The sequence below is a fragment of the Rosa rugosa genome, chromosome 3 (genome assembly GCF_958449725.1).
Source record: "Rosa rugosa chromosome 3, drRosRugo1.1, whole genome shotgun sequence".
Taxonomy (NCBI): Eukaryota; Viridiplantae; Streptophyta; class Magnoliopsida; order Rosales; family Rosaceae; genus Rosa; species Rosa rugosa.
The window spans coordinates 23144288-23162074 of NC_084822.1; the positions used below are offsets into that span (position 1 = coordinate 23144288).

General features: G+C 36.4%; 1 protein-coding gene and 2 long non-coding RNA genes across 5 annotated transcripts; all 3 read left to right on the plus strand.

The window, feature by feature from the left end:
* Positions 1 to 3164: 3164 nt before the first annotated feature.
* LOC133736533 (uncharacterized) lies at positions 3165 to 8376 on the plus strand. Its single transcript, XR_009859606.1, has 3 exons — positions 3165 to 3303; positions 7442 to 7506; positions 8124 to 8376. It is a non-coding gene; the product is annotated as an uncharacterized LOC133736533 (long non-coding RNA).
* Positions 3539 to 7018, plus strand: LOC133739539 (uncharacterized). Of its 3 annotated transcripts, none has more exons than XR_009860675.1 (7): positions 3539 to 3697; positions 3788 to 3843; positions 3962 to 4051; positions 5873 to 5984; positions 6118 to 6165; positions 6265 to 6556; positions 6631 to 7018. It is a non-coding gene; the product is annotated as an uncharacterized LOC133739539 (long non-coding RNA). The 3 variants fall into 3 exon arrangements; XR_009860676.1 differs by having other exon boundaries at positions 6265 to 6327; XR_009860674.1 differs by having other exon boundaries at positions 6265 to 7018.
* A 5584-nt stretch (positions 8377 to 13960) lies between the features above and the next one.
* Positions 13961 to 14446, plus strand: LOC133737447 (uncharacterized). The gene is made up of 2 exons (XM_062164993.1): positions 13961 to 14018; positions 14133 to 14446. Exons 1-2 carry the CDS (start codon positions 13961 to 13963, stop codon positions 14444 to 14446), a joined length of 372 nt encoding a protein of 123 aa, XP_062020977.1.
* The last annotated feature ends 3341 nt before the right edge of the window (positions 14447 to 17787 follow it).

A 17787-nucleotide genomic window follows, 5' to 3' on the forward strand; every position in this document is an offset into this window, starting at 1 on the left:
AATTATTATTTACAAAAAGAAACAAAATTACATGAGATCGAAATTATAGGGTTTTAGGATTATAAAATCAAAATAAATAAAATAAAGAAATTGTAAAAACACATATATAAGAATGGAACGCAAGGAATAAAGATCAAAACCACATCCATATGGACGAAATCTAATTACAAATCCTATAGTTGATTTTTCTATGTCATGAGAAAGAAGTTGACTATGTGAAACGTTAGTAAGCAAACGATTTCTCCTATTTTACTTTCCTTGAATATTTAATTTAAGTGAAAACACCTAAATTAAACCTATTGAACATGCAATCATAGTCTAGAAAGCTAGCTAATCAAGAACACATTCAACGCATGAAGAACAAAGGAAGGATGTCAACCAAAGTGCACAACTTAGTATGAAAAAGTTCATCTATTTGCAATCCTCCTTAATTGATTTCGACTTTTGTCCAAAGTCTTTACTACTCATGAAATAGGTTCACAAAACTATTAGGTGAATTGTTTACCTAAATCTAGCTCCAATTACATGCATGTATCCTAAGATGGCCACCTGAGAACATAAACATGCAAAAGTTTTCTGTAATCCAAAATCAATCAAGCAATCTCACATAAGCAACATAGAAATCAACATATAGAAATCACAACTTTATTTCAAAACATACAAACGGGCTTTAAACTTTTCCCTTAACGTTATGTTAACTAGAATTCATAGTTTATGAAATCAAACAAAGGAAACAAAAGAAAAAGATGAAATACACCGTGAAAGATGAATGACATAGCCTTGAGACGAATAACTTGAAGATCCTTGAAAGCAAACAATCTTCTAAGGACGACACAAGGGTGGATGGCGGCTAGAATCTTGATGTATTGCATGGTTTCTTCTCCTCCTTGGTTGGTAACGCAGATTATGAAGACTAGAGAATGAAATTGATTTTCGGTGTGTGAAAAGAATGAAAGACTTGGTCCATGAGACATCCCAAGGAATCTATATATAGGGGATGTCCAAGCCTTCTGGATCCTTCTTTTAATTTTCAGGAATTATCTAATTGGTCCACACAGCTCCAACATATCAGATAAATCCACGTCAGCATTCTTGTGTCATCCAACCAATGAGAAACCTTTAAAATTGCACCTTGATTCTAAGGAGATAATATTTGCTGAATTTAAATGAATATTTTCTGATTTTATCTCCTAAAATTCGTCCAAATAGGGGTGTGAGCAACAAGCAACGTATCTGGACTTGTTTCCATCCTTTCTGCATGCTGTAATCCCTTAAAACTCTCCAAGGATGATGCCAAACCCTTCTGGAAGCCTCTAAGACGTCACATGTCCAATATTATCTGAAAGCATAAATTCGTCCATGGGCTTCCCGATGTGATTTGGGCCTCAAAACAAAAATTCCCGTCAAAAGTCTGATTCACGCGCAGCTTGACCTTCCTGTACTAAATCAGCCATAACTTCTTCTAGAAAAATGATATTAATAAGCCGTAAAAATCTCTGGAAACTAGACATTCGAGGCTTTCCATATATATAAAGACCATCATCTAGTTCTTTCTGAGATGCTCTTAATGCTCTATCGAAATTGACTGACTTGCACAGGCAGATTTCCTGATTTGGACTTTCATGCGTTTTTCTCCTAGTGCTCTCAGGTTTCCTAGCCGCATCAAAACTCCTTATGTCTTTAGGACTCCTAGTCAAACAAGGAATCTTCACATGAAATGTTCTTGAACCTTCCGGAATCTTCTTTCGCTTTCCTAGTTCAACTAGGACTCCTTGTGTCATTAGGATTTATTTTCCTGGCAGAAGTAGGTTTCCTAGTCCAACTAGGACTCTGCATTTTTCGTCATTTCTCCGTACATGTTTCGTAGTTGACGTAAGATTCCTACTTTGACTGGGATTCCTAGTCGGACCAGGAATTCTTGGTTGGACCAGGAATACTCCATTTCTTCATTGCAACTCATTTCAGCATCCCTTATGCCTTCTACTTGTCATTTCCAACGTCTTACATCCTTCTCAGGTGCCTTTAAGCTCATGTCCTTGTCATTTATTCCAATGTACCTAGAAAATAGAAACTAAGTTAAAAACGGATTAAGTTAAGGAAATAACGAAGCAAAATATGAGGAATTGGCTATTAAAACATCGCATTAAAATGCTCCTATCAATAAAGCAGATCAATCATAATCTGGAACATCCATTGACTGAGCAAGTTCCTTGTTGCCATTGAAGTCTGGAATTGTGAGGTTGATGTCTGGGTTATGGCATCCTTCTTCCATATAGTGAGCTTCTTGTTCTTTAGACTCCCTATACCTTTTGTAAGTGGCTGCTACTTTGTTGCTTGCTTGGAAATTCTTGTACCAATGCCCAATAACTCCACACCTATAGCATGGTTCATTGCCAACTCTTTCCTTTTTGACTGAAGGGTTCTTAGGTGTCTTTTGCACCTTGTTTCCATGACCACTAGGGCCAGCACCACCATCTCTGCGCCATACATTGGGAGGGCCTCCATGGCCCTACCACGATCCCCCCTTTCCACATGGTGCAATGTTTCCACGTGGGTAGGGATCAACACGTCCAACCCCTTTTGTATTAAGGTTCTTTCCACCTTTCACTTTGCCATAATTAGCCTCAGGAATTTTCTTTGCAACGGGCCTGACATTGTTGTTCAAAAGAACCTCATTATGCCTCTCAGCCACTTGCAATAGGTTGATCAGCTTATTGAAGGTTGTGATTCTTTTGTTGTCATACTCCAACCTATACTGGTTCGCTAGTATAAGTGCTGAAGTAGGAAAAGTGGAAAGAGTATTCTGGATCATATCATCTTTTGTGAGTTCCTTTCCACAGAAATTGAGACGTGCCTTTAGGCGCAACATGTCCTTGTTGAAGTCATTGACCCTTTTGTAATGCCCCGTACCTTAAAATTTTTACTAGTTACATTTACCGGTTTTGACCGAGGAGTTGACTTTCTATTTTGTTTGTTAAGTTGGGAATTTCCTTGAGAATGCCGTAGTATACGAAAAATCGAGTTCGTGGACACGTAGTTTGTTTAAATCGGAATTTTGACGGGAAAGTTATGACTTAAAATAAGAGTTACTATACTTAGCTTGGGTTTTATTTAAGTGGTTTCCATTTTGGGAAGAGAGAGAAAGTGACAGATCAAGGAAAATCGGGACAAGCCCGAGCTCTCCCTCCCCCTTACTTTTTCTTTTGCCGCCGGCCTTCTCCCACAAAATTCATCGCCGTCCGGCCACCACAGGACGAACCGCTTGGCATGGCGTGATCCTCTCCTCCTTCTCTACCTAGTCATGTAAGTTTTTCACCTTGGGTAGCTTTGGTTTTTGTGATTTGAAAAGGAAAAATTAAGAGAGAATTTGGAGATTTTGGAAAGAGAATTTACTATAAACCAAAGATGAGTTACTGTTCACTCAGGCCCGAAATGGAGTGACGTTTTTGCCCTTGCTGTCTCCCTCAATTACAAGTTTGCCATTACTCTACACCCTTCTTATTTCTGTTTTAGTCTGTCGTCTGAGGGTGGCGTTTTAGGATAGAAGAGACTGGCAGACCAAAAAAAAAAAAAAGGATAGAAGAGACTGGAGCAGTGGAAGGCGATAGGAGATATTATACTGTTGGAATCGAGAGAGCGGGAGATGAAGTTCGTCTGCGTTTCGTTTGGATCGATCTTGAAAGCTTGGCTATCGAAGGTATTGTTTCCCAAATTTCTATGTTTTTTCGTTTTGATTGGGGTTTTTGTTGCGGTTGGGTTTGGATTGATATGGGTTTCGATGTTTTAGGGGTGTTGTTTGTCCTCGACCTTGGGATTCGAGTGATTGATTGGAAGAGGTTCAAGGTGAGGTTTTGATTTTGGGTGATTTCAAAACTTTGGCTTTCAATTGATACGGGCTTCGATTTTTTGGGTGTTTTCTTTGTGCTGGAGTAGTGATGGTTGTTTTGTTTTGATTCTGTAGGTTGTATGCAAAAGGGTGCCTGGCTTGTTCTTCTGCTACTGTTCCTGATTCTGTTCTTTGGTCTTAGTTCGGTGTTCTCTTCTGATTCAGGTATGTGATGTTTGTTCTCAAATTATACTGTTCAGAAATCCATTTAAATATGACCACTTCAAAAAACTATTAGGTGACATAAAAAAAACCAATACTCAATTTCTGAGGTTTATATATTTGATCTCAAGTTTGACTGTCTACAACAGTAGGATAATGTTCATCACATTTGATTAATATCCAGATTTTATCCAACATTTGCAGTTTTGTAACTACAATCAGCAATTCAACACTAATGTCTTAATTTTAGAAACATTTCTTCAATGAATGCCTTAGTTTTCCTGTTCCTCGATTAATGCCTCCTCCCTGCAATAAATCTTGATCAATTAATTTTCATCTGGTCATGATAGATGATAATAACAGTAAAAGTCTCATCTTGACAAGTTGTTTCCACTTTCTTCTTCCTTTAGAATTTTGGTGTCCTATTGTTTTGTCTTGATCTTGACAAGGTGGAAACAATTAGTTCGCATTATACTTTTAGTCTTGGCATAGGTGGAAACAATTCAGTAGATGGAAACAATTAAATAGGTGAAAACAAAAGACAAAACAATTACAATCCTTTAAAATCTTGGCGTCTTACCAGTGACCAACAAATTCAGCATTATGCTTCCTTTATTGTGTCCACTTTCTTCTCAACCTCTAATCTATTTTGTATTTTCCATGTATTATCCTTGCTAATAGATTTAGTTGGTAGACATTGAAGGAAAAGTTTCAAAATATTGGACAGGCCACAAACGTGACCATTTTTTGCAATGCTCAGTATATATAAATAGTTTGGCTGTCAGGGACATTTATCATTTTGTTTTTTTGGTAATATTAATAGTCCTTGAGAATCTACCAAACAATATTGCGTTTTGTGTCCACTAATTAGTTAGGTTAAAACTTGACTCCGCTGTTGAACAAATGCTCTGCTCATTTTTATTTTTCCTTATGTGTGTGTTAATATATGTACTATAACTTCGTTGGCTCTGTTGTTCAGAAATAACTTCCATGTACAGAAATGATGCGATAATTCATGAAAGTTGTATATGATGTCAAAGTAACTTTTCAACTATAAAAATCTATATTCGGTTTTAAATTTGGGAAAACCACACATTTCATTCTGCCATGAAATAGCAGCGGAGATTAGAAGTTAATATGAATGACAATTTTTTTTTTTTTTTTTTCTGTTGTGTTTACTTTGCACCTGAAGGGATTGCTGCAAACCTTAAAATCAGAAACTTTTATTCCAGTAACCAAAACAAACAATAGTACTTTTCCCAACCAAATCTTAATTGCAATGAAACAACTTAACTAATAATTGATATTGCTGCAGAATTATTCTACACTCTTTTGCTTGCTTTAAAATCTCTTAAATGAGTTATTCATTCATATCTATGATTGTGTTATGTATCATTATGCATTTTATTTTTACATATAGACTCAAAAATCATAGGCTTCAGTCCTTCAATGTTATCTGATATATAGTCATAATCTCATTGTCAGACCAAGCGTATGATATCCAACAAGTTTTAATAATAAAAAAAAACCCAGTAACATTAGTTCCTTAATTTCAAACTAACCTCAAATCATGAGTAGTATAGTGTGTTGTTTAAAGTTTATCAAACTAACATAATTGATTTTGCACCAGAGGCCATGCTAAGGCATTAACCAGCTTCTCTCCATTATATTGGTCTTCTTAAAGTATACATGTTTAAGTATGAAATCCATGTTCATTTTAGTTGTTTATTCACCTGTATCTATTAATCAGCTATCATACTAATCAAAAAACAGTAGCGTTAATTTCCTAAATGCACACTAATATATGTTGTTTCTTATTTTCAGCGTGAAAAAACAATGAAAAGAGATAGATTGATGGCCTTGCTATTACATACAGAGAAATATATGGAAATGCGCAAGATTGATAATAGACAGCTACATTTTGCAGGTTGATAAGGTGAGCAATTCTGACAGCATCAGAATAGAAGCAGAAAAGAGATGAAGTAGTGAATTACGGATTCATTGCTTTTCAGCTTTTTTTGGTCTACATTGATTCTGAACTATTCCTTTTTTGTGTGCAAATTTTTTAGGCGATAGCTTATGGATCTGCGAAGCTTGCAGATTTTGGATTGGCAAAGGTATGTCTTCTGTTCCTCCATGCCATTCTATATTTTCAATACTTTTCACAATCATTTTGAATCTTTTCTCCTAATAGTATTTGCTGTGCCTTTTTCCAGATAACCACCAAAGTGAATGTAATTCAAGTTTTGCAGGGGACTGCATTCTAGATGGCCCCTGAGGTTTGCCTTCACACTTATAATCTTAATCCATTTAAACAGTAAAGTCCCCCTGATAAATTTCTACTTATTTATAAAATGGTTGATTTGATGGTGTTGTATACTTTTGTCACATGTTACTTTCTTTGCTACTGTCAATGGACATATTTGATACTGCCATTTTCTATTTAGGTTTATTTCCCCCCCCCCCCCCCCCCCCCAAGTTCTTAGCAACTTGATTTGTGATGAGCAGGTGAGCTTTAATTTAACAATGTAAAATTGAGTGTTTTCCATTTATTGATCATTTTATGACTCATCGTTTTGCAGTGGCTAGAAACTCATACTAGAGACTGTGTGGTGCCCGATGTTAATGGAAATAGTCAAGTTGACAACTATGGCTATGGAGATCAACGATTGCAGCAAGTTGTCGAATCAAAGTATATCATGGAGAATCCTTCTGCAGAACTGGTTCATTTGAAAGTGCAATAAATGTTATACAAGAATACCTGCCTTCATCTGTTGAGGAACCTATTGGAGATCCCCAGAAGCAGAAATATGCTTCTATAGTATGTACTGAGTTAGCATTGAGCTGTGGGGATTCAGCCTTCATCAGTTATTTGAAATACTGCTCTATTCTTTTGTAACGGAGTCAAAAGCTCCTATACTTTATTGTTACATTTTTTTTTTTTGAAAGGATCGTTGCATATATTTGATATATCCGGTTGCCGCAATACTGATTTTAACAATTTTTTCTTAAAATAAGGCCTTTGACAGCAATATTTAATGATATGTGATTTGTAATATGTATAAATTTGAGTTACCAAAAAAAAAAAAAAAAAAACACCCGCAGCAGCGCGCGGGCTTTCATTCTAGTTATTTATAATTTGGTGGTTAGTTTTAGTTAAGAAATTGAAATTTAATTGGTTAAGTTATCGAAACGATCCCTGTGAAGATTAGAGTTTTGAGGGCATTGAAATTGTAAGGAATTCCGAAATTCGAGAGTTGAATCCTAAATTGAAGAATTGGTTGTTAGAGGGAATTTCTTTTAAGTAATGAGTATTAATTTCCAAAGGATTAAGCTTTGACTCTTAGATTAATTTCTTATCGAGGTTAATTATATCCTGTCCATTTGCTACAGGACGTACTGATCCCTCGAGCGAGGAGGACACGGGCAGGCAGCAGGGTTAGCTGCGAGACTCACCTGTGAGTGGACTTTTATTTTATTTAAATAATGCATGCAGCATGGTATTAAGTTTTTATTGGAATACTATTTGAGTAAATGTGGTATCATGGAAAGAAATGGATTTAAAGAAAGGAGTTGACAAGGAGGCTATCTTTGGCGCATGCGTATATTACCTAGTTGGCACTCCCTTCTAGGTAATAGTCTGGTTGGCAGTCCCTTCCAGACTATATCCCGATTGGCAGTCCCTTCCGGTGAGTCATCTGGGTGGCAGTCCCTTCCAGATGACATGTGGTAGTTAGTTGGCAGTCCCTTCTAATTACCTGTGGTTAGTTGGCAGTCCCTTCTACCCACCGCCTCCTATTCCAGTTGGCAGTCCCTACCGATGCGTCATCTGGGTGGCAGTCCCTCCCAGATGGCATGAGATGACTAGACAGCAGTCCTTTCTAGTCATCGAATGAGTTTTTCTTGAAAAGGAATGAGTTGGAAACATTGTGAAATCTCGTTGCATGTTGGTTTTGTTAACAAGAGAAATGGGGAAGCATTCAATTAATTGTTTCATAACTTGTTTCAGCTTTGTCCACTCACTCTAACAGTTTTTAAATGTTTTCCCCTGGGCCCTTCGTTTTCAAATGCCCAGATTTCAGTTTGGCCGAGATCGCGTCCAGGAACTAGAGGCATTGGAGTCAGCGCTTCCGTTTTGGCTGTAGGTTAATACTTAACCTACCTTGTATGATATCGGCTTAGTTATGTAGTACTGCTCTGATAACTTTTTTTTAATTTGGGGAATGCTAATGTTTGAGAATCTGTTATAGTATTGAAGTTAATGTGGAATTCGTACTTCCTGAATGTAACTTATACACGTGGAATGTAAATATTGGATTGTGCATGTGAGTAGGAGCTTATTATTAATCATGTCCAGGTTTTGTGAAATTTTGGGTAGCCTATTTTAGGGGAGGTTTTGCCCATTTTCGGTAGGATTTCACTTGAAGTGGGCGTCACAGGCTCGTATCTGGGTTTCGGGGTGAAACTTGGGTCGGGTTCTGTCACCTTTTGTAGTCAAGCAAGCGGATTTCATTCTATTGAACGGTCAGTTCTGGGAGCAAAGTATCATGAAAGTTCCCAAAACGTCCCTTAAGGGCATCCCACTGTTCTTTGGGTGTCTTCAACTGAAGGTACTCCCAGCGTAGGCTAGGATCAATATGTCGCCTTAGAAACATTAAGGCACTTGCTTTCACCTTGTTAGACGGTCCATCGTCTTTGGGGTCGGTGGGAGTTTGGATGGTGGAAGTGTAGTCTTTTGCCACAATGGTCGTTTCCACATCAGAAACCCAACGATGGTACTTAAGTCATTTTGAGTCCAAAATATCAAATTCAGGTCGAGTTGGATTTGCCATCTACATAAACAAGGGAGAAGATATATAAATTACACATTCATAAAGACATCCACGTGAATTATTTTCCAAGGATATGAATTAGATTTCAAGACCAAGATTCGTAATGGTCACATTTTTCGATGCTATGTGAAAAATACTTTATCAAGGTAATTATGTATTTATAATGCGCATGAATTTTCATTATCAGGGCAAAACTCAATTTATATATAACATGCTAAATAAAATAATTATTAAAAAAACATGTGACATGATGTAAGTAGCACGCAATTTAACCCTAAAAAATGTCATCGTTAGTATATGGTAAATAGGGACCGTTCAAGCCGGGGAATGAGGGTACACATGTAATTGCATCGACAAATAAAGAATTAATAAAAAGTATGAATTATTATTTACAAAAAGAAACAAAATTACATGAGATTGAAATTAGGGGGTTTTAGGATTATAAAATTAAAATAAATAAAATAAAGAAATTGTAAAAACACATATACAAGGGTGGAACACAAGGAACAAAGATCAAAACCACATCCATATGAATGAAATCCAATCACAAATCCTATAGTTGATCTTCTATGTCATGAGAAAGAAGTTGACAATGTGAAACGTTAATAAGCAAACGATATCCCATTTTTTACTTTCCTTGAATATTTAATCTAAGTGAAAGCACCTAAATTAAACTTATCAAACATGCAATCATAGTCTAAAACGTTAGCTAATCAAAACATGTTCAATGCATGAAGAACAAATAAAGGATGTCACCTTGAGTGCACAACCTAATATGAAAAAGTTCATCTATTTGCAATCCTTCTTAATTGGTTTCGACTTTTGTCCAAAGCCTTTACTACTTATGATTTAGGTTTACAAAACTATTAGGTGAATTGTTTACCTAAATCTAGCTCCAATCACATGCAAATCCTATAAGTGTCATCCCAAATAAGATAAACATGTAAAAGTTTTCTATAAAGCAAAACCAATCAAGCAATCTCACAAAAGCAACATAGAAATCAACACAAAGAAATTGCAACTTTATTTGAAAACATAGAGACGGGCTTTAAACTTTGCCCTTAATGTTATATGTTAACTAATTACATAGTTCACGAAATCAAACCAAGCAAACTCAAAGATGTTCATAAGGAAAAAGGTAAAATTACACCGTGAAGGGGATGAGATGAACACTTGAGACGTTGAACTTTGAAGATCTTGAAAGCAAGTCTCCTCAAGGTTACGACACAAGGTGGATGATGCAGGCAAGATGATGCTCACGGCTCCTTCTCCTCCTCCTCCTTGGCTTGAAGACGCAGAACTAAGAGCTAGAGAATGGACAGAGTTTTTCTGAAGTGGAAAAAAAATGAAAGAATGAATGAATGAGGCTTGCAGGGTGCATCTATACAGCATTAGCCAATCAAATAATTCTATGTCATCATTCCTGTGTCATCCAGCCATTGAGAAGCCTTCAAAATAGCACCTTGATTTTAGGGAGATTACTTTTGCAGAATTAAAATGAATATTTTATGAATAACAAGCAACGTATCTGGACTTGTTTTCATCATTTTTGCACGTTGTAATCCCTTAAAACTCTCTAAGGATGATGCCAAACTCTTTTGGAAGCCTCTAGGACGTCACATGTGCAATATTATCTGAAATATGAAGCATAAATTCGGCCATGGGCTTCCCGATGTGATTTGGGCCTCAAAACAGAAATTCCCGTCAAAAGTCCGATTCACGTGCAGCTTGACCTTCCTGTACTAAAACGGCCGTAACTTCTTCTAAAAAAATGATATTGATAAACCGTAAAAAGCTCTAGAAACTAGACATCAGAGGCTTTCGATCAATATAAAGATCATCATCTAGTTGTTTCTGAGATGCTCTCAGTGCTTTGTCGAAGTTGAATGACTTGCACATGCAGATTTCCTAATTTGGCCCTTCATGCGTTTTTTTTCTCTTAGTGCTCTCAAGTTTCCTAGCCCCATCAGGACCCCTCATGTCTTCAGGACTCCTAGTTAAACAAAGATTCTTCATATGAAACGTTCTTGATCCTTCTGGAATCTTCTTTTGCTTTCCTAGTTCAACTGGGACTCCTTGTGTCATTAAGATTCCTTTTCCTGACAGGAGTAGGTTTCATAGTCCAACTAGGACTCTGCATTTTTCACCATTTTTCTTCATTTCTTCGAGCATGTTTCCTAGTTGACCCAGGATTCCTACTTTGACTGGGTTTCCTAGTCGGACCAGGATTTCCTGGTTGAACCAGGAAAACTTCATTTCTTCATTTCAACTCATTTATGCATCCTTGTGCCTTGCCTTTATCGTTTCCAACGTCTCGTTTGCTTCTCATATGCCTTTAAGCTCATTTTTTCTTTATTTGCTCCAAGGTACCTAAAAATAGAAACTAGTTAAAACTCGATTCATTTAAGGAAATAACTAAGCAAAATATGAGGAGTTAGCTATTAAAATGTCGCATTAAAATTCTCCTATCAACATGCTTTAGAATTCCACATTAAAAACAATTATAGAAGGTAATAATATAAATTACAGGACATGCTCAAAATTTCACAAATAATAGATAACAAAATATATGCTACACATAATAACAGCAATAATATAGCATGCTCAAATTTCTATGAATAATAAAACATAGATAAAAGGATCAATATTATCTAACCATACATGCTAAAAGGATCAGTATTATCTAACCATACTTGGTTTCGAGAAAACAAAACGATCCTAGCACACGCGCGTGTTGATGCAGGCGTGCGTAACGATCTCGAGGAGCTGATGCAGATCTGGTGGGTTATGTGCTCTGAGCTAGGCCGTGCGGCTTGGCTTGATGAGGAAAGATGCGGCGTGGATCAGCTTGACAGATCTGGGTTTTTTTTTTTCTGGTGTCGACGGGAAAAAGAAGAAAAAAAAAATCTAGGGTTTTTCTTCTCTTTTTTCTTGGCTATAGGCTTTGAGCGTGCTGATAATAACGTGTAAAAGTAAAATGGGAAAATTCGTCTACTCATTTCATTAGATAGTCCATTTATATAGGGTGAGAATTACAATGGTAATAGCAATTACAATAATGATAATAATGGATGATTGAGCTGTAACCGCTAATTCCCTCTTCATCAGTTACTTTGACGAAAGCACATAACGTGTTTTTCCTTTAACAAATCTCTCATCCATGTGCTCATGTTTTTCAATTTTAATTTCTTTTATTTATTATTATTTGTTTTTTTTGAAAAATAAAATTGATATGGGCATAGCACATGTTAAGAGGCTAGTAATTAATACTATGAGTTGAGGATATTACATACCAAAATACCAAGTACAGCTAATACATACATTGTAATTTATTCAATATCTTAAACTACGAGGCTCACATTTTTTTATATGAATGGTGTATAGGATTAATTTCAGTTACCCCCCTAAGGTTTGGGGGTGTCATCATTTCACCCCCTCTACTTTCAATTTTGAATTTTTACCCCCGAAACTTTCCAATTTCAATCAGCCGTGTCCAATTTCTCCTATTCCGTCCAAATTGGACGTTAACTCTGATGATCGGACCCACCTTGAGGGCTAAAATGGTCATTTCAAGATAAAAAAATAAAAAAATAAATTAAATTTTTTTTTTCTGTTTTTTCGTTTTTTTTTAATTTAATATAATTTTTTTTTAATTTTGTCTTCAACCTATACACCACAAGTTATAATAGGTTTATAAAAACAAAAAAAATACTCTAGGTGGTTGAAAGCCGCTCGCTGGTCTACGATATTTGTGAATATCTCCGATAAAGTGAAGAATTTTAGGATATATCCCCAATAAAGTGAATAAATAATTGTAAAAAATAATTTTATACTTTATATGTAAATAAATATCTGTATATCCCCAATAAAGTGAAGAAATATCTGTGTAAAATCATTTTTGGTCTACGATATTTGTGATATATCTCCAATAAAGTGAAGAATTTTAGGATATATCCCGAATAAAGTGATAAAGTGAAGAAATATCTGTAAAAAATGATTTTACACTTTATCTGTATATCCCCAATAAAGTGAAGAAATATATGTGTAAAATCATTTTTTACAGATATTTATTTACAGATAAAGTGTAAAATTATTTTTTGCAGATATTTTTTCACTTTATTGGGGATATATCCTAAAATTCTTCACTTTATCAGAGATATATCACAAATATCGTAGACCAGCGAGTGTGTAAAATCATTTTTTACAGATATTAATTTACATATAAAGTGTAAAATTATTTTTTACAGATATTTCTTCACTTTATTGGGGATATATCCTAAAATTCTTCATTTTATCGGAGATATATCACAAATATCGTAGACCAGCGAGAGGCTTTCAACCACCTAGAGTATTTTTTTTATTTTTATAAACCTATTATAACTTGTGGTGTATAGGTTGAAGACAAAATTTAAAAAAAAAAAAACGTAGAAACATAAAAAAAAAGAAAGAAAAAAAGAAAAAAAGAAAAAACAGGAAAAAAAAAAGAGTTTTTTTTTTTTTAATCTTGAAATGACCATTTTAGCCCTCAAGATGGGTCCGATAGTCAGAGTTAACGTCCAATTTGGACGGAATATGAGAAATTGGACACGGCTGATTGAAATTGGAAAGTTTGGGGGGTAAAAATTCAAAATTGAAAGTAGAGGGGGTAAAATGATGACACCACCAAACCTCAGGGGGGTAAACTGAAATTAATCATTTTTTGTTTTTTGAAAGTTTTGTTTTTGGTATAAGATTGTTCATTTGAATGTGATAATATATATAAAGAAATGCATTATTCAATTAATTTGAGTAAATATAAATTATGAGAAAAGTAAAAAATTAATGAAAGGCCAGGTCAATATCCAGGATCGAGTCAATATAATTGTAGTCTCAATAGATATCTTTCCATAAAGATGAGAATGCGAATTCGGTTTTAGTCAATGTAATTATGCATTGTAACCTTTGTGCGTAATCAATAATTATGTATTAATTATATAACAATAAATATCCCACAGCCTCTTATAAATTATGTTCAACTTATCCCTCTACTTCATCAAACAACGGGGCAAGAAAAACAATATCTAATTCTATATTGTTTCTAATGGCAACTATAATGAAGTTCCTCTACATTGCCGTCCTTTGCAATCTCATTATGGGAGGTACACTTTTACCTCTATGTAATTTGTCCCCATTCTTCTAATTTCATACTTTTCAGTAGAGTTCTTATTTTGTGTCTGATTTTTAATTTTGTGCTTATACTTTTGGTTTTGCAGGCAATTGTGAACTTTGTTCTGTAAAGAGTTTGATTATTAAACAGTCAGCAACGGGAAAGTTGGTCCACGGTAATCCAGAATGGAATGTAAAGATCATTAACGACTGCGCATGTTCTCAAATGAGTGTTAACCTAGATTGTGATGGCTTTCAAACTGTGGAAGAGATTGATCCTACAATCTTGAGAAAATCTGGTATCCAGTGTCTCGTCAATGGTGGCGGACCTATCTATGGGCATAGCAATTTCAGTTTCACCTATGCATGGAGCAATTCATTTCCTTTCAGAATAGTCTTCTCTCGAGTTGCTTGTGCTTGAGGGAGGTTATGCAAACTAAGGTTCAGTGTTCTAGAGATTTATAAGCAAGTATATTAATAGTATTGTTTCATGGAAACTTGATTTAGTTCCCATTAAATTTCGATAATTTCAATGAATAATAAGAAATCTATGCATTTATATTTGATAATAAAATGTATTCAATGGATTGCACGTGCTCCTCTTGGCCACTCACATACTGCCACCTCAACCCTTCTTTTATCCTCTCAGCCAGCTACAGAGGCGATTGATATATATTCATAGCCTCACTCTCCGTACACATTTGGGGGCAGCCTTTGGGCTGCTCTCACTCTCCTCTCCTTCCCCGTTATTTTTTCTCTTTCCTTTATATTTTAATTTGAGATTTGAAGGACTACTCACATAAAGCTTCAAGGATTCATCAAGGGGCACAGTCTCTACAAAATTCAACATTTGAGTGTTTAGTGGGAGTTGTAATTCAAGGCTAGTCATGCTAGCTTCCTAGCTATTTGTGATTATCAATGTTTTCTCCTACACTTCTCTACTCTTTGCTATTTGAATTTTGTAATTTTGATGTTCATGATCATGGGTTGTGAGAACTACTTTTAGGAGCTAGGGTTTCTAACTCTAGCTCAATTTTTGATGTAATGGACATATTTTTCAAGTGATAAATAATGTATTTTCATATGGGTGCATTCTAATTACTATGCTAATTGATTCTTGATGCATGAATTTAGGGAACTAACCACTCTCTTTGTTTTGTGTTGAGATTTGTGTTGTGTGATACAATTGGCAGTTCTCTTGTTCATTAGCTTCAAGTTATTAGTGTGTTGTGTCAAGTAGTTGCTTACTTGAGAATTAATGATTGCATGCGTTCCTATTTTCTTGTGCCCTTCGCCTTTAATCCTAAATGTTGTGGCCCTTGCAAGGCATAATGATTAGGGTTAGAGAGTTCATTCTTGCCTTAGTCCGAAGAATGGATACCAAATAAGAGAAATTGACTTAGTGGCTCTTGCCGGCATTAGGTACGGAATTAAGTAATCGGTACATTTTAGATTGTAACTATTGCATGCTTAAATCCCTAATTTCTAAAGCTCTACGCCTTTCGTTCATGTTTTCATAGCCCTAGTAAGGTACTAACTCATGAATTAGAGAGTTTATATTTGTCCTAATCGGAAATGTGAATACACTTAAGAAAATTTGGCCCTCATGAAGATATGTTTGTTTGATTGAAATGTGTTTGTTGCATTGAAATTGCTAGAGAGTGATCCCTAGTACCCAAATATATCTCACTTTTATTTTTCTTCATTTTAATTGTTGTTATTAATTTAGTTTTTGACTTAGTGTTTTAGAAAATTAAAATCACAATTTTGAATGATCAATTTCTACCTCATTGTAAATAGCCATCACTAAACTCTTAGTTTTGATTAGGCTTCGGTGCAAACCAAAGCCGAGGATTGCTAAGGCTTGGTGCCTTAGGTTAGCATTTTTTATTTGTTTTATTTTTCTTTGGTGTGCTAAGTGTCTTTATTTCCGATTACCCAAGGATTGTTGGTTTGCCACTAATCCCGTGGTACGATAATTTTGAGCTTAATATTTCTCTATCTTGGCAACGATATGTACGCTTGTGTAAATCTGTATGAAGTCACGATACTCGGTTTGTCCAAGACCTCTACTTGTATGTTCCCGATATATGTACCGGGTGGTGAGGTTGCCAACCTTGCGACTAAATCAGGCTTTGTATTTTGTGCTCTTGTATTAGGGTGATTGTGTGGGAGGCGAGACATTGTCTGAGCCCCGCTGTGGCGAGGGATTAGTAGTGGGACAAGAGAGGTTCCTTCGCCTGGAAATCACCACCGACCTGATTCACCACGAGTTGCGAGTCACTGAAGATCTGCATATTTTTGACCCCTAGGACTTTTGCTAGCTGGACCCCTGCTATCAGGGCCTCGTACTTGGCTGCGTTGTTGGATGTTTTGAATTTGAATCGCAGGGCGTACTCATATGTGTACCCCTCGAAATCTGTGAGGACCATGTCTGCCTCGCTAACTTTGCTGTTGGAAGAGCCATCGACATGAAGTGTCCATATGGGGTAAAACTGGGTTGTGGATATGTCTCGCTTGTATAGGCCCCGTGAAATTCCGAACGTCACTTTTGGACGGGATAATTTTTCACGACCTCTGATTGGCTAAAAGAAAACTTTGGAAAGTTGTTTGGGCTTGGGCCTTAGACCCAAAAATAGCTTAAGGTTAGAGTCCACAATCTACTTTGGACACCCAACAAACGAATATGCTAGCGAACCTAGCCCAACAAATTAGTTGACTTTTGACCCGAACATCTCCCTTGACCCAATAAGGTTCTTGTAGCTCATGATAGCATCCTTGCATAATTTTGAAATCTACTTGTGCCTGCATTTACGATTTTCTTATTTTACTTTATTTCTTAACAATTGGTGGAATTTCTATTCGCCTTACCCGACGCTTTCTCATCAACCATCTGTATGACCCCGGAAATTCGTTATTAATTTCTAATGGTTTCCGGGAATTAATGAAGTGTTCGTATGACTTTAGGGGGGGCGCAAAGGTTGACTTTTTATACGTTGGGTTTCTCTGAAAACTTCATTCACAAAAGTTGTAGAGAGTGTCGATACGAGTTCGTGGACATGTGGAACGCGGAAATCGGAGTTCGTATGAGAAAGTTATGAGCAATTGAAAATTGGGAAAATTCTATAAATATAAGAAAATTTGGGAAATTTGCAAAGAAGGACTGAATTTCCAGAACTCCAGAAATCCCTCCCCATTTCGCTCCCGAGCCCAGTTTCGCCCAGCTGGCTTCGTTCTCCGCCGTCCGGCCACCATAGGCCGAGATTCTTGTCCCTATCTCTTCGCCTTTGTCCCAACTTCATCTCCGTGAAGTTTCATGGTGTGGGTAGACCTGTGCACGACTCTACAAGGCCGAGAAGTTGCACGGTGGAGCTGCAACAAATCGCCCAAATTCGGGGCTCACCTTTGTCCGGCCATATCTTCTTCCACAGGCCTCCAATCGAGTTGATTCCAAAAGGGATTTTGCTCGGCTTGAGCTCGATTACAACTTTGTAGAAGACATCGACGGGAAATAACCAACGTGGTAGCTGCTACAAGTCGAAGAACATGGTGCAGTCGAGCTGGAAATCACCTCCTTTCCCCACCGTCGTTCTGGATTCTGCACTTCTGGGGATGTAGATCATTTCCCCTATGGTGGGTTGCAACGATTCGATCTGAGGTGATCGAATTGTGGAGCTTTTGAAACTAGGGTTCATCCTATTTGAAAATTTTGTGAGGTAAAATTCGACTCTTTTGGCTTATATTCTGACTTTGTTGTAGTTA

Bases quoted from the DNA above. Each gene is read 5' to 3' on its own strand.
- LOC133737447 (XM_062164993.1), top strand. From the start codon at position 13,961: ATGGCAACTATAATGAAGTTCCTCTACATTGCCGTCCTTTGCAATCTC. The intron at 14,019-14,132 runs GTACACTTTTAC...TTGGTTTTGCAG, and splicing joins TTGCAATCTCATTATGGGAG to GCAATTGTGAACTTTGTTCT.